General features: G+C 50.7%; 3 protein-coding genes across 3 annotated transcripts; 2 read left to right on the forward strand and 1 right to left on the reverse strand.

Annotated features, from left to right (window-relative positions):
- Nucleotides 1-10,643: 10,643 nt before the first annotated feature.
- On the forward strand, nt 10,644-13,357 carry FIESC28_07428 (uncharacterized protein; the record flags this gene model as incomplete). Its single annotated transcript, XM_031161568.1, has 2 exons — nt 10,644-11,548; nt 11,599-13,357. The coding sequence occupies 2 exons, from the start codon at nt 10,644-10,646 to the stop codon at nt 13,355-13,357; spliced, it is 2,664 nt and encodes an 887-aa protein (XP_031014378.1).
- A 659-nt stretch (nt 13,358-14,016) lies between these two features.
- Nucleotides 14,017-14,529, reverse strand: FIESC28_07429 (uncharacterized protein; the record flags this gene model as incomplete). Its single annotated transcript, XM_031161569.1, has 1 exon — nt 14,017-14,529. One exon carries the CDS (start codon nt 14,527-14,529, stop codon nt 14,017-14,019), a length of 513 nt encoding a protein of 170 aa, XP_031014379.1.
- A 559-nt stretch (nt 14,530-15,088) lies between these two features.
- Nucleotides 15,089-16,413, forward strand: FIESC28_07430 (uncharacterized protein; the record flags this gene model as incomplete). The annotated part of the gene is made up of 2 exons (XM_031161570.1): nt 15,089-15,134; nt 15,401-16,413. 2 exons carry the CDS (start codon nt 15,089-15,091, stop codon nt 16,411-16,413), a joined length of 1,059 nt encoding a protein of 352 aa, XP_031014380.1.
- Nucleotides 16,414-16,454: the final 41 nt, after the last annotated feature.

The raw sequence follows: 16,454 nt of genomic DNA on the forward strand, positions 1-16,454 counted from the left end.
TGTGGAATAACTTGTGTTGCACAAGACAGTGTCGGAGCTCCGCCAGCTGTCAGAGCGGCACAGACGGGGTCTGGTTCCGATTTGGGTATCATCCTAGTCAGGCTGACAGGGTAGGATAGCGCAGGGCAGAGCAGAGCAGAGCAGAGAGCTCATCTGTAAAACTCAGTTGACTCGAACAAGCTTCTTTCTTCCTTGCCTTGCCCTGTCTGTAAATTGTTTACGGCACTGCATAGTACCGTAATGCCCTGTCCTGTATCCGTACGCCCTCTGTAAAGTACCGGTTGGTCGTTAATTCATCTTGGATATGGTTATCCGACGTTACGGACTTTCTCGAAATGCCGAGTAGCGCGCGCACAGAAACACACTAGGATGGTTTAGGCCTTGGGTCCGGCATCTCAACGACACCTTGACACTCCAGTCTCTATAGCTCGTCGGTAGCTGAGACACAGAGTCAGTATCGGTCAATCTCTTTGTCTCAAAGCGCGCACACACACCTGCGCCACAGATCTCTCTTCGGTACATGTGAACGGTACCTGACCCAGCTGTACGTAGCGGATTGTACGCATATACGGTACGTACGTACGTGTACGTATCGTCGTGGTTTCGGCCGCCCGACCCCAGAACCTCTAAAAACCTTGTTACTCGCTTAATAGCATCAAAGATGCAGGGAAAGCGGAATATATCCCGGACGAGCCGCATAAAAGTTTGGTTTCGAGTTCAACCGTGAGTCGAAATGAAAACAGTGATTATCAGAAACATCGCTCTCCTGCTGCGCTGATCATGATGCTGATCCTGATGCTGATCCTGTTCGCCGATATGGTTACATAGTTTTTGACAATAGAGCCTCGAAAAGGCCTGTATTCTGTCCAATAGCACAACGTTGTAGGCAGTAGCCAAGACCCCTGGATCCTGTGACTGAGGTTATGATGGGGGTGTTGAGGATTGGGATAAGCCGCACTCTACGGCGTCATTCTCGGCCGCGTCTTGAATCTTACCAGATGTAACCAACAGCACCAGCAATCAGCAACGTCAGAAGGGCTCAGGGCACAGCGTTGAATGGTGCGCCCACTTGCTCGCTCGTCAACGTCAACCAGTGTCTTGCCCTTGGGGTGCAGCGAGATACGCTACGACACGGGATCGATATGCATCAATCTTGGTGGATCTCCCACCTTTCTTTCTCCTTTTTTCTTTACACTAAGCCTAGCTTGCCAGATAATGCCGTGGATGTAAGTTGGGCGATATACCGATGGACATTCGCCGAGTCAATCCGTGTCTCCAGCCGGGTTAGTTCATGACTCAGCCTTAGGGGTAGCCAACGTAGCAGCCGGGTACAGTACCGTCAGAGATAAAAATCGCATTGCGGTCCAGTTAATGGTGGATGGAGCTCCAGAGACCCTCTCAAGCCTCTGCCTCACAAGACTTCAGGACGGACTAGGTCTCCAAATCAGTGGACCGGCGTTGCATTAGAACGCCGGTACTTTGTCGCTGATCCAGATCGGGTGAAAGAGCCGGCGCCAGTCCTAAATCTGTCATAAATGATCCAGGATGGAACAGACTATCACATGTGCGTCTATGCTTAGACTTTTTCGGGTTGTGTAAAGCTTCACTGACGATAATACGCTAGAAGCCCGTAAGCCAGGGTCATGGACGTCGATCAACAATGCTTTCAGTTCTAATGAACTCTAATAAATGTATCCGAACTCCGTAGTGCTATTGAAATTATCGCTCCGAGGCATGTCACAGCTGCAGACATGAAGGCTCTCTTACGTATTGCCTTTTCGAATTCGGCAGGTCCTTGAACAATATAACAGTCGAAGCAACACCTGTGTTTCCGATCGCATCAGATGTTGTGCAAAACTCCAGCGCACTGCCATATGTGTATAGGTGTTAATGTTGAATCAATTGACTGCCGAGCAGCTCAGATCAGGCACGGTAAACTCTGTCTTGGCGTTGTGGTTGAAGCGATAGCCGTATCAAGAAGGATTTAAGGCCACCAATCTCCGAATCTGAGATGAGACCACGAGTGACAGCGGGAAAATCATAAGCGAATTTCGCAATGACGAGCGCACGCCGTTCTAGAGCCTAGAGCCTAGAGGCATGACCCCTTGACGAAACTCGGTATAGCTCCGAAACATATATAATTGGCCGAAAGCGATATACCCCCAAACTCATTTGAGACAGAAACGACCAACTGCTTCCTGGTTGTTGGTGGTGCACCCACCACTGGCCGTACTGGAATACGCCCCTGGAATTGTCCTCATGCTATTAGGCTCAGAGTGCCGAACTGAAGGATTGACGAGGGACTGCACACCGCAGTACTCTAGTAACTTGATGAATTTAACTTTGTCCTCCAATCATTGTTTGCACTCGACGCCGAGCAAAGACCCTGGCTTGCGATGGACAGTTGAGGGTCCAAGTCTGCCTGCGTGTACTGGATTGGGTTTGGAGTTCGGCAGACCGATACAATGCGCTTCTATCCCACAGATATGGGATTTCGGGATTTCTTTCTAAAAGAGCGCAAACCGTTGACGGCAGTTGACCAGTTGTGAATGGACCCCGAGTCAATCATGATACACTCTCGGGTTCATGCTCAAGTGTTCAATGTTCTCAGATCGACATACCACCACTCAAGTGAATGCCTCCAACACTCATAACCAGAGCCATTGATTCTTGGGCAATAAAAAAAACAAGGAACGGTCCTCGTTAGGAGGCGAGTTGGCTTACACGCTAGGTAGCAGGATTCCATCCATCTCACCTTCCTGTCTGAACGACTGTGGACCCTATGAGCCTCCTCTAGCGTAGGATTATGGCCTGATGTCGAGAACTCACCAGGAATGCGTATATGTTCCCGCAGTTTCTGCTGCATGATGAGCATCCTGTATTCAGGGTGCAACAACAGTAGAAGATTACCCACAAGCATAGATAGAGGATGTAACCAGGCAGTGAGGAGTCCACTGCATTTCCACGAATCTAGGTGAGAACCCTGCTGTCGACATAAAGGGTAATGACCGAGTATTATCGGCATCCTACCCTGCACTTGCGTTTACCTCCGAAGAATTGCGTTCAAGACCTTGTGTAGTAACGTCGGTAGCAAGCGAAACCTTTGCACCAGTGTCCCAACTGCTGGGATCAATATATATTACAGCCTTCCAATTTCGGCACAGACAGGTCGACGACCAAAATGGAAATCCGTCTAAATTCAAGTCGAATAGCCATTGGTCCGTGAGGAAGAATTCGCGACTTAGTGTGTCTCCAGCTAAAAATCCAGCGACCAATCGAGGAAACAGGGTGACTTTCGCGCGCGTGTTGTTCATTCCGCGGCTGGGCGTGCGTAAAGATCTACACCTGGCATATCGTATCGCAGTGCCTGCGAAGCTCGCATGGAAGTACAGACCGTTAAATGCCGGCTGTTGTGCGACATGTCGAAGTAATTTGCTAGAATATCCGCATGCTCGGTATCGGAGGCAATCCCATATTGCCGGTGATGTCGTCCCAAGCCATGATCTGCATAGACTTGATGCACTCATCTCGAATGCCCTTCCGAGATTGGAATCTGATGATTTCAACTGCAGCCTTGTTGCAAGGAAACATATACCCGGCCATCTTCAACGGAGTGTTAATTCCGGACTTGGGGCTTTAGTGCCCGTACCGAAGATCGACATTTGCCGTCCGCGGCACATCCGTCTAGTTCCAGGTCCGTACCATCGAGCAATTGCCGGTTTATTTTGGAATCTAAGCCGGATAAAGTAAGTACAAGCGAGCTCTATTTAGGCTCTTCAGGGGTTTCGACCATCGCGGTTTTGTTGCGCGTTCATCATATGCAAGTGCGGTATCTGGCTGTTGGCCATCATGTCAGCATTCGGACACATGGGCTTTTTCACGTACTGTTTGACATCGACATGGTTCGTCCTGCGCTGATTGTTGCTACGCTGGGCTTGGAAGTTGATATACACCTGCCCTTCGCACATGGTACTTGCAACAGAGATGGCTATGCGGAACGCAATACCGTTTGTACATCCTTTATTTAACGTTTGCCGGTTTGTTTATTCTGCCGATCCACAGTAACCATTTCTTCTCGTTTATGCAGTTTTGTACGAGGGTTTGATTAACTCGGACGAATATCCTTGACTTGATCGTTGCCCCTCAAGCACGACGTATTGGTGGGGCATCCTGACAGTGAAATAATGGGCCATATCGTGGAGGCTGCGTGCCAACACCAGTTAAGACGGGGAAAAAACTCGGGCTTCATGACGTGCTTTTGGCTGGTTGGTAGTATTGCGTGATGATGCGCCGAGAACTGCTCTGGCTTCTTTAACCAGAAGCAGCTATGTTCTGATAACTCGAATTTTGACTGTATCCTACAAGCCGTCGTGCTGATTGATAGCAGTACATGACGATAACTCTAGCCCAGCCCGTTTTGGTCAGATTAGAGTACAGACATGCAACATGATTGGTGTGGCTGCGAATTGCCGAGTCAAGGCAGGTTCCCTTTCGCTCCCGTCGGGACCGAGAGAGAAGATGTAAGCCGGGCCCAACGGTGTGGGGTGGCAGGTCACTGTTGGAAGGGCTGTTGTCTGCACACCTCCTTGTCGGGGACCGTTGCTGGGAGGCTTCAATCACCCCCCCCTTGACCCCAGCGCCCACGTTACGTTGGTCCGAACATCCTAGTAAGGTCTTGGCATCCCTCCATAGCGGCAGTTACCAAGCTATCCTTGTACAGTGGATGAGATTATGGTGTAAGTTGAATGAGTGCTATGTTCCTGATTTCCACTAAGTGTAGAGTGGCCTTGAAACACACGCGACTCAGTTTTAAAATGCGAACATCATAAACGTCTTAATGTCATCATGCTGTATGACCATCTGCGATGCCAAGTGCCCCAGTATTGAATGTAGTAGCATTGAGTCAAGTGGGTGGTTAATATTAAACCCCTCATACCTCCCTAGACAGCGCATTGCGGCATCTGAGCCAAGACGCTGTCTTCTGAATGGGATGGTGATGGTGAGCCAACTGCCAACCACTCCTTGTTAGTAAGATTTCGTGACGACGAAGATTCATGTGCGATGATGCATTTAGGTCGAACGTTGTTGATCTTTCCCACGAGCTGTCTCTACCACCTGTAGCTGAAACCACTCATTCAAGCAGGGCGTCCACGTTGGCACTCAGCCGACGAAGCGAGGTGCCAATCATGGTAACAAGGTGTCCTCTGGGGACTCGGCCGAGCGAGTGGAGACAAGGTTGGAAAAAGCAACAAAGAAAGGCCCCTGCCAGTCGAGCCCCGGAGATGAAGCCGAATAGGGAAAACAGGAGGAAAGCCCTGTCAGCACCATGTGAGATCCGCGACACGGTAGTGGATCCGGGGTAGAAGGCTCTGTGGAAGCAGGAGATTTTGAATTTTTGATGAGTGATCACAGTGATCTGACAGCTCGTTCTTCCAGGGTATTTGCCAGTAACCGAGATAGCATTGGGCACGCCTCTGTGGCACAGGTAGATTACCGAGGCCATATCATTCCCTGCCATGCCTGTGCTCTGATTGAAGCATTCTCAGCGGCCGACGCCAGCGGGCGCCAGGAAGTGTTCCCTGTCTTGCCGACAATGCAATGGGTGCGTTACAGGCGGCTTATGGTGTGAATATTGACGGTTCTTGGCTGCCTGGGGGAACCGTCCCAGACATCATCTGCATATGTATCAGGTCAATCAATGTCTGGGAATCGTGCAGCCTAATACGTATAGTAACCAACGGCATGCGCATGTCGCTTGGATATTTGAGCCGTGTTTCTGGTTTGACGCAATGCATGAGGTTGTTTTGTTGAACCCACTTCGGTGTAGGTAGGATGATTTCAACACGGTGCTGTACCGTCCCATGCTGTAAATGAAGCAATGCCACCGTGGCTGAGCTCCGAATAAATTTCCCCAAAATATCCGAAGTTAGGTACCTAGACTTATCTTATGCGGACTTCGGGACATGTTTACAGGCCGGCATCCGTCTATCCATGCATCAATCTCCGGACGAGAGGTAAAGTGGTGAACGAGGTTGTGCTTGTGGCACGTGCTTCCGAGTCTCCGGTTGGCAGTCCTGGCAGCTGCAAAGGCTCGTTGGTAGAATAGCAGGTACGGAGTAAGAAGAAGTGAATGTGGAAGGTACCTACCGAGGAGGCATACCCCGGTAACTGCCTTGGGTATTATTACTTGCACTCACCGTCGTGCCTTCCTCAGAGGGCAACTGTGACATCCATAACGTCTGCAGTACCTGCCTCTGTTACGGATACCTGTACGCCTTCTACAACCACAAAAACGTTGATTCGCACCTGCAGATTTCGGAGAGTCCATCCGTTGGTGGCGTTTGTCCCCAAGGCTTGAAACAAGATGTTAGATTCAGATTCATCATTTTCCAAGACCATCGTGTCCCACTCTTTGTCCTACCTTTGCCAATACAGGTAATTAGATTCTTGAATAATAAACTGCGGAGTTGGCGGATATCAACTCCTTATTTCCCCAAACACGTCTTGTATTTCCGCTAAGGGGGACTATCGGAGTGGAGCAACCCGTTCTCTCGGGTCCGGTTCGTCATTGCTTACTCATTCTTCCCCTATCTCTCTTTCCCATCCTGCTTCGGCGAACAATTACTTTGTGTGCGTTTGGGCCTCTGAGCTAACAACTTGCCGTACTGTAGATCCAATCACACTGATCACAGTCACTACGGCAAGGCTAACGGCAATACCAAGATCCTCCTGGGAATTTCCGGAATGACCAGCACATCTGGACGCCTACCTATACCCGAAGCTACGCTACTCCACCACCGACTGGAATGACGGCGAAACGATGAGGTGTCGGTCAAGATTTAGCGCCAAAAGATCGTACGACTGCCGTGACATGCCACCTCCCCTTTTGGAACCATGTGCCGCACGCAGCCAAGACGTCATACCGTGGATCCGGGGACCAACGATCTAGGGTCAAAGGCCGGCACTGCGCGAAAAGCAAAATCTCCCCAGGAAGCTCTCGATAGGACCACGGTGCCACAGTTGTGCAGAGGCTCTGCAAACCCGCTACGACAAAGTTTATCGTCCCGCCCTGGAGATCGACGAGAGTTTTGGCAGCCTCCCGAGAAAGAATAACCGCGCATGAGGGGTAGACGCAAAACATCCTGCTACTCAATGGAACCCTCCAGCTCTTATTTCTTGTACAGAGCGCATTCAGATATAAAATGTGCTATGCTCTCGCAACGGCAGGTCGCCCTATGACGCCCCAAACGATACCAGCATGGGAAGATGCTTGTGTCATGTAGGCTATGTGTCCTGACGACTCGGACTCCAACTCCAGCTCACCGTTTTCCGACCTGGTAGCCGAACATGCAGCTTGCCAAATTCGGTAGTGTCGAGTGTCAAGAGCTCTGAGGACCCCCGTATTACAAGGCTTGGCAATACTATCTTTGCTGGCGTTATCTCAGGAAGGATCCCTCAATTAGGTATGCCGAGCGTCTTGTCAAGTATGGTGTTAAAAATGGCAATAATCATATTAGTTCAAGCTTCTGGCTGGTGAGCTTGGCCCTCCAGCCCTGCGAATCTGGGGCAATAGATCATCTACGCACTAGGAGCTTGCGCTATTCAGCACGCTCAGCATTCTTATATTGTTCTGCCATAAAGGACTATACAGAATGAGGCTGGGCGAAACAGCTGGTCAACAGTTTATGCCTGCGTCTCAAACGTTCAGGTATGCTAAGCGTGCGGTTCGGGTCAAGAACCCGTCGGATACAGGATTCATCTTGTTTCTACTAGGGGAGCCAACATTTGTTACTCTTTTTGAACGTCTTACCAACATCAGTCAGTGGTATTACAGTCCACATATCGCACCACCAATCAGCGATTCTGCATCTACATGACCTTCGAATGCCCGCTAGTCGGGCATTATCGTCAGCCAGGCTCTTGTGACGAGGAGACATCAAAGATTGCGACTTTTGCTCAAGCATTTGGTATTTTACTCCCAATTTACAGGCACATCAGGCCAGGCGAAGGCACCAGAGGACGCCGCGTTTGGATTTACGACAGTGCCGCCGGGATATTGAGTTGAAATAAAGTGTCCGAGGTCAATGCGTCGCCGTTTGTTTGCCGATTTAAGGACTCCCTCAGCTGATGGTGGCCCTGAGTAGAGACGACAGAGGCCACTGCGTGCCGTCTCGCTTGGCGCAGCCCTGGGCATAAGCGACAAGAAATGCATCGAAAACGCCTCTGCCGTCGAGCTTATTAAACCATGCGTCATATCCACGGCACTTCCCCTTTCCAAAAAACGCCCAGTGTCGCAAGCATTTCTACTTTGATAATAGACCCTCATTCTATTCTGATAGTGGCCACACATCCCTCAAACGATCCATTTTAGTATGGATCCATCTGCTGAGAGATTGATGACCAACTCAGTAGGGTCGCTTGAACTGAATTATAGTGGCATATCCTGTGCAGCGTTTTCGCGTATCCTAATTTGACCTTGCGACAAGTCCGAATCCTCGCAACGACTATGTTTGGCGATATTACTGTCCGTTGCCTGCCGGTACATGGATGGTCATGGTGAAGCACAAGCAGTTGCTGACAGGAGGCATGTGTCTTTGTGTGACATGCTCCAACACTTCTGCCGAGAACGCCACAGCACCCCAGCAATTAAAGTCTTTGCACATACGCCACCCGAGTTGAGGACATTCTTCATGGTGCCAAGACTAACGGCTCTTGACTATGGTTTGCGTCGCGCAATCTAAAGGGAAAAGGTTCGATACTTGTCTTGTTCGAGAAAGAGTTCTAAGCGTTTAAGCGCGGCTACAGGCGGCGGGCGGCCGCCCCTACAAAGACGTCTTTTCTGGAAGAGTTGATACTCTCTATTCGTGGAGAACCCTGAGATTATTCTCTAATCAACCGTCCCTAGACTTTATTTTACCAAGGGAGGAAGGTGTTTCCCAGTCTGACTGTCGCTGAAACTGCCATGGCATCGTCTTGACTGTTTATTACATACTCAGCTGCTGAAGCTGACCTGGGACGCTTTGTCTCCAAATCTGAATCAGGGATCTATGGCTGACGCAAAGCGCCACTCTTTGGTTATTACCTGACTCTTGTCATGGAGCATTTTGGGCTGAATCATGACAGGTAGTGCCCCCATTTTTGGAGATTGTCTTGTCTAGTCTGTTGCCGTCCCGTCGTCGCGCGCGGCTTTCTGGAGTCATCCCACAACCCGCTGGTCGCCTGCTGCAACGCCGGCGTCTGGCATCCTAGGCTGTGGGGAGCCATCAGCCGTCAGTCATCATCTCCTCAGCCACACACCACACCCCAGACCCAGACCCAGACTCTGGGCTGCCACGCCCACCCGGCCCCGTCCCCCGGTGCCCGGCAATACATGCCCCCTGGGCCCTGTCACTGTGAACGTCCAGAGTCTGCATAGAGGATCATCATCAAGCACCGGTGTTGCAACATACCTACATAGGCCCGTACTGTATTGCACCGTACGGGTTACTCTCTACTGGGGAGGAGTATGCACAATGAGAGCCGTTGGGCTGGTTCCCACACCATGATGTACCCGCAATGCTGCTGGTGTCGATGGCCAGTGACCTGGCATCGCTCAACACCTGCGCTAGTATCCGCAAGTCATAGCCCAGGCCCATCGTATCCCATGCAAATAAGGCCAAAGATTATTCTACAACACACACCACACGTGCGGGTGACGGCGCCGGGACTCGCATTCTGCGTGGCGGGATTGGGGGACTGGGATAATATCAGAGACTGGGACCGGGGATGCACGTCTCCGTTGGACCTTCTTTGATCCGTCTTGTCGTAAATCTAGTATAGAGCCACGGCCACAGCCACGCCTGGCAGTTGTGTGCACGCCCACGCCTCTCCCACGCGGAGGCGCTTCGGTTGTTATGTTAGTGAAGCGGTTCACGACTATCGCCAGCCATGGAAGTCAGACAGTCAGTGCATATTTCGAAAAGTCTCCGAGAGATTTCATCTTTTCATGATTGTGCCCTGGTTCTACTGTATTCTTTTATCTACACGCTCGAAAGTTGAAACTTGAATGAGCTTTGCAAACCAGGCGTGGACTGTGTCATTCTTCTCCGAGCTTGAACCATCGCATTACCGTACAGACACGCCCAACCTTCCCGACAGCTTGGGTCGTGTTAGGATTGGTACATCCCCTCCTTTCCCCTTCCTGGACCAGCTTGTTCCTGGTCCTGAACTATCCGTATTAGGGTACCACCGCGTCTTTTACGGTGGCCTGTCTTAGCAACACTGGCCCCAAAAGAGCCGCGCCGCTGGTGTAATTATTGTATCCGATCCGAGAAGGATAGATAATTGCTGGCTTCCCCCACCAGCCGCCGTGTGGTTTGCCTTGATTGACCTCAAAAGTTTTGTTCCACAACAGTATTCCTTCGAACCCCAGTTATGCTCTTTTGCTGCCACTCGAGTCATATCGAGTAGTTATTTCAATGGGTGTCCTACCTAGCATAGATTCTCGTCCCCGTTTGGTCTTCCCAAATACCCCTCCAGAATTGGAGAGCCCAGGCGCATCATCTTACTCTACTAACTCAACCTCATCCGCGGATCGACCTTGGATCTCGCCTGCGCCTACATCGCCTTCCATGAACAACTATGATAAGTCTCTGATGACAGACATGCCCGCAGATCAGAAGATGAATGGAGAGCAAACAAGGCCAGAGTCGGCTACACAAGCTGCTCCTCGACAACAACTTCCTTCATTAAGCAGTATCTTTGGACCCCCAGCAGCTGGTCGACCAGCACACTCACCTCTTTCCGAACACACCAACACTTATTCTACTACAACGCCCCGAGAGCGCACCCGTGCACCGTCGGGTGACAGGCACCATTCGGCATCTTACTTCCCTCAGACATTGTCACCTTCTATAACACAGCCTAGAAGCTACGATAACAAGTTTGAAGCAGACCGACAGTCACTACATGCTCTACCTCGATCTTACTCTGGCTCAGCATCGCCTAGGTACCGTGACGGGGAGCACTCTCGTCAGGAGTCCATCGCTGAAGGACAGTCTGGTAGGTGGTCAGTACATCAGGACAACCGACCAGAGTACTCTCTAGGATCTCGAGATGGATCTTTCCGACCACCCCAAGATCAGTTTCGACTTCAGTTCCCCGACAACAAGGAGCGTGTGGTTCCCACTTACAATGGCCAACGGTCACCCCAAGGAGCCCCAATTCCACCACCAACACCGAGCACTACAGCAACTGAGGGTGTCCCTTCAAAGGATGGGCTGGGTCCTAAGATTTGGACCGGAACACACTTTCTCCCTCGGTTTGTGAGGGCCACCGAAGTACCTGGAGAGGGAATGTGCTATTTCTATGACGATGGTAGCCATTGCAAAACAGTGATCGATGGAGAGGCAGTGAATGCCCATTGGGGTGTCACCAAGGCTGGCAAGCCCAGAAAGCGACTCGCAATCGCTTGCGTAACATGTCGCGAGAAGAAGATCAAATGTGATCCCGACTACCCCCGCTGTGTTCAGTGTGAGAAGTTTGGCAGAATATGCAAATTCAAGAATGCGTAAGTGTTAGTAAATCAACTTCGAAATCAGCTTTACTTACTCTTTGCAGACCTCGAGGAGGACATAATACTTCTCCTTCAACACCACCGGCTGAACTTGACGATGTCAGGAATCTGGATGGACCATCAAGACCTCCTCAGAGTGAGAACAGCTCCCCAGTGTCTCCGCGCACCACCCTACGTCCATCTTCACCCGACACTGGCTCTCACAAGAGGCTTCGAGTGGGCTACGATAGCTACGTTGCGATGGGAGAGCAAATGCACCCAATGCCCTCTGCTGAGCCCCCGAGACCTCCTCAGCTGCCTATTCAGCCACCTGCCCTTGAGCTCCCTCGAATCTCCGAAGACGTCCTTAACCAAGCCTGGAGGACTGACCCATGCTTGTCTGACCCGCAGTCTATCCGCTCAGTGATCTCGCATTTCTTTGTTCATCTTGATAGCACCATGATTGTGCGCTTCATTCCCGAGAATGTTTTCAAGACATGGGTTATGAATGGACACCGAAAGTCCCCCGAAGACTTGATGATTCTGTACAGCATTCTTGCTGTTGGCGTTGCTCTGTCTGGAGGACCCAAGGCAATCGCTTTCGAATACGCTTCTGTTGCTCACTACGCACAAAAGTCTACTACATCTAACTGCATTCAGTTGGTCCAGACAAGAATTCTGCTAGCTCTCTACTACATCTCCATCTCTCGCTCAACCGAGGCTAGTGAGATGATCTCTGCAGCTGTCGCAACAGCCGCTTGCCTGAAGCTTCACGCCGAAATCGAAGAGTCAAGGGAGGCCGGTCTCTCATCTTTCCCATTCGGTATGAACAAGGCAGGGTACTGTGAAGCTAGGAGACGAACCTTCTGGTCTCTTTACATGCTGGAACGACTTGATGGCCGCTTCCCTGATCGCCTCTCCATGATCAACGCTGAAGACATCTATACTCGCTTACCCGCAGACTCCCACAGCTTCGAGCGTGAAATGGATGGATACGCCCCAATCTTCAACCCCTACGTCTCGAGTTTCACAACTTCGCGTGATCGCGAGTTGGGTATTTCAGCATATCTGGTTGAGATGGTCCATTTGTGGTCCAGCGACGTGTGTCGGATCTACAGAATGGCTCGACGTGCGAACTGGATGGAAGCGGATCTGGACTCGTCTCAAAGAATCCTCAAGCGTATCCAGGAATGGCGTAACGCCTTGCCTTCCCGTCTCGCTTTCACCGCATCAAACCTCGAGTCCGCAGCACTGGCAGGAGAACTCGGCCCTTTCCTGACCATGCATCTCTTATACAACCACGCCATGATCAAGCTCAACCGCCACACTCTCGCCGCTGGGCGTTCCTCACCTCAGACTGCTTCTCTTCACATTCAGACATGCTACGAGCATGCGACTCAGGTCTTGGACATGGCCAAGGCACTCGTGCGACTCCACCGCGGTGGCCAGACAGTCTTGAGCGCCCCGGCACCCGTTCTTGCAATGGTGCTGACCGAAGCTGTCGATGTTTTTACAGCCAGTGGGCGTCTGTCCCATGTTAGCGACATCATCGAGAACGTGCACATGGTTCAGGGTGTTGTTCAGGCCATGTTTGCCATCTGGGACAACGTGCGAGGCGCACAGGAGTTGATTGATGGTCGCATTGGAATGCTGCACCGCATCCGAGACCGTGGCAGTCAGCCGGTTAGCCCAGTCGAAGGCTACCGCGTCTTCTACAGCTCCGAAGGGCGTGAAGACGAAAAGGTTCTTCGCTGGCAAATCAACAACCCGATGGAGAAGCTGTATCCTAAGGATATGGATACCATTTACTCTACACTTTTTTAATCGATGAATCGATTCAGCGAACTGCATTACATGGCATTGTATCGCATGGAATGGCACTGGCCATATGACATCTGTTTGAGCACTTGAAGGACATTGTGTTGTTTTTATTATCTGCATTTGTTGCATTTCTCGGCGCTGCAGTCATGGTGGTTTGTCATCAGCATCGGAGTATATGGAGTTGTCATTGGCATATATATGGCAGGCCGTCGATTCAAAGGCCTGCCCATTGTTTATTGGGGATAGCGATGCATTGATTGTTTTTATCCTATTCATACTGTATGATACATCTCCATCTGCACATACAGGGAGGAGTTTCGGCGTCTGGCCCCAAAGTCAAGGTCTTACCTTTGGCGGGGCGTAAGTTAGTGTTCTGAAGCCAGCCAGGCACATAGAGATGACCAGCATACGAGGCATCTGGGCCGCACCAAAGTCTGTTAAAATATATTGATGCCCTACATTTTGTTGGGCTTGAAGACAAAGATTATAACCACAGTGCTCAATGAGTGATGCAAGGTGAATGTTTGTCTACTCTATCACGGTTCCAGTGTCGAAGCCCGGGAACAAAGCTCCAGTAGGCATCGATACCTGGTCTAGTCTGCGGCGTCATGGCGATCCCATGACATGTCGGTTTTCCATGCCGCAGGCAGACTTATTCCCATTTAATACTCCCACAGTTTCCTGTCAAAGGTGCCTTGCTCCAATGCCCTTGGATCGCCCGCATAGACGAATGTCTTTCCGCTCACCTCAGCGGTTACTTTTCCATCAGCGTTGACTAATCTGATTAAACATGGCACAGCTTCGTAGGCGTGGGTCTCGTATCTCGCAAGTGCGAGCTCATGGCCTTGGGTCTGAACCTCGTATGTGAAGCCAGAGACAACAGAAGATGACGAGCCAGGAACAAGAGCGCGGTACTGGCCCCAGGAGGTCAGGGCGTAGCCGGTGAGCGAAGCCTGATGGAGGGTCGGCTGGGATGGCAGGCAGAGGATGTGGGCGAGAATGGAAGGATGGGTAAGGGTCCCGTAAAAGGGATATGTTGTTGGGATGAAGGGAAGCGAATCTGGGTTATGTTTGGGTGGGGGTTTAGGAGTTGGGGGAGGATCAATTCTGTGGGAGTGTTGTGATGGCTTCAAAGGTGGAAGAGGAGGCGGTGGCGGTGGTGGAGGATCAGACATATTTGCTACTCATAGACTCTGATGTGACACTACAGCTCTTGAGACACTCATAAAGAATGTACTTTGTGCTGTCTCTTACTTGATGCCTAAACGAAAACTCAACAACCAACAAAGGCCCTATTTTGTTGTATGCAGCTTATGCTCTTGGTTAGTAACTATACCAATCGGATACAGGCCGCCACAAATTGCTTTTGTTTCTCGGTACTTGGTGCATTTACTTTTTCCTAGATTAATAACCTTACATGTGCATCATGACTTTGCATCTGCATGTTGAGGGTTACACTGCAGTGCCCTTTTTTTAAACACAACGGGCATGATTGTCGAGTTGAGTTGAGGGAGGGGGAGTGTATTTAGTAGTGAGACTGTCTCTTTTTGGTCTAGAGCAGAGCCTTATACGCGGATATGCAACTAGCCTGATTAGGTAATACCTTGGAAACAAGCTCTGCCGCGGAAACGTCAGAGCTTCGTCTCTGCTTCGTCTCCAGGCTAGGCTTCTCATGATACAATACATCCACTGAACGCTTTACAGTGAGAGAGAATGACATGACAACTTCTCGATATGGGTTTTCCCGATAAACCTTCTGCCCACCTCTTGGGCGCCAATGGTAACGTCTCGCTTTACCCCTTTTATCCATTTCCCTCTTCGTCTTACCCTTACTCTTACCTCATCTTTTCACTTGGTCTTTCAGGTGTGGCGTCTTGCTCTTTCAAGTAAAATCATATCATGTTACTCCCTCTCATTCCATTCCCTTTCATTTCCCAACTACTCACCTACCAACTCGAGGCATATGCCGCGCTGATACCCAATGTCTGTCTGACATGACACGACCAACAACAACAACCAAGTAAACTAACAAATAAAAACTCAAAGGCCCGGTCCATGCCCTTGCATACTCCGCCTCTCCAGGCACCTACATCCTCTCCGGCTCAGCGGACCGAGCCATCCGCCTTTACAACCCATTCCCCAGTACATCAGCCCCGGGGGAAGATCGCCACAGCGTCCCTCAGGGTCGTCTCATCCAGACATACTCGGCACATGGTTATGAAGTCTTGAGTCTTTCCGTTGCGGCTGATAATGAGCGCTTTGTGTCGGCTGGCGGTGACCGCAGCGTGTTCCTCTGGGATGTGAGCACGGCTGTTACTACCAAGCGATTCGGTGGTAATGTTCATGGTCATTCCTCTCGGATCAACTGTACGAGTTTTGCTGGTGAAGGCGATTCCATCATTGTGAGTGGCGGATTTGATACCAGTGTTAGGTTGTGGGATACAAAGAGCAGCAGTTTCAAGCCCATACAAGTGTTTGAAGAGGCGAGCGATGCAGTGACGTGTCTTGCAGTCCGAGGACCTGAAGTTCTCGCAGGAAGTGTCGATGGTCGCGTCCGCAGCTATGATATCCGTATGGGAAAGGTCACCACTGATGTTATCGGCGCGCCTGTCACTAGTCTCAGTCTCACACGTGATGGACGTGCTATGCTAGTCGGCAGTCTGGACAACAAGCTGCGTCTCATGGATCGCGATAACGGCTCTTGTCTAAGAGCATACACCGACCCAGCATGGAAGAACGAGGACGTTAAGTTGCAAGCACTGCTGGGCGGTAAAGAAAAGTACGTCATGGTTGGTGATGCCATGGCTGGTGAAGCTGCACCTAACGGTCAAGGAAGGCTCTGGGCATGGGACTTGTTGACAGGAAAATTGGCGGCCAAGGTAACGGTTCCTTGGGGACCCCAGGGCTTTGAAACTAAGAAGAAAGCCGTCGGTCGCGATGGAAAGGAGAAGCCGAGAAGTAACGTCGTCAGTTGTATGGCGTGGAGGGAAGATGGCTGGGGAGATCAGTTTTGCGTAGGTGGAACATCAGGCGTGGTGACGGTCTACGGAGCGTTGTAGATACCAGTTATACCCATCACTTTGAACAACGAAGCAACGCC

This window comes from Fusarium coffeatum (genome assembly GCF_003316985.1).
Source record: "Fusarium coffeatum strain FIESC_28 chromosome Unknown BRIP53273_contig_164, whole genome shotgun sequence".
Classification (NCBI taxonomy): Eukaryota; Fungi; Ascomycota; class Sordariomycetes; order Hypocreales; family Nectriaceae; genus Fusarium; species Fusarium coffeatum.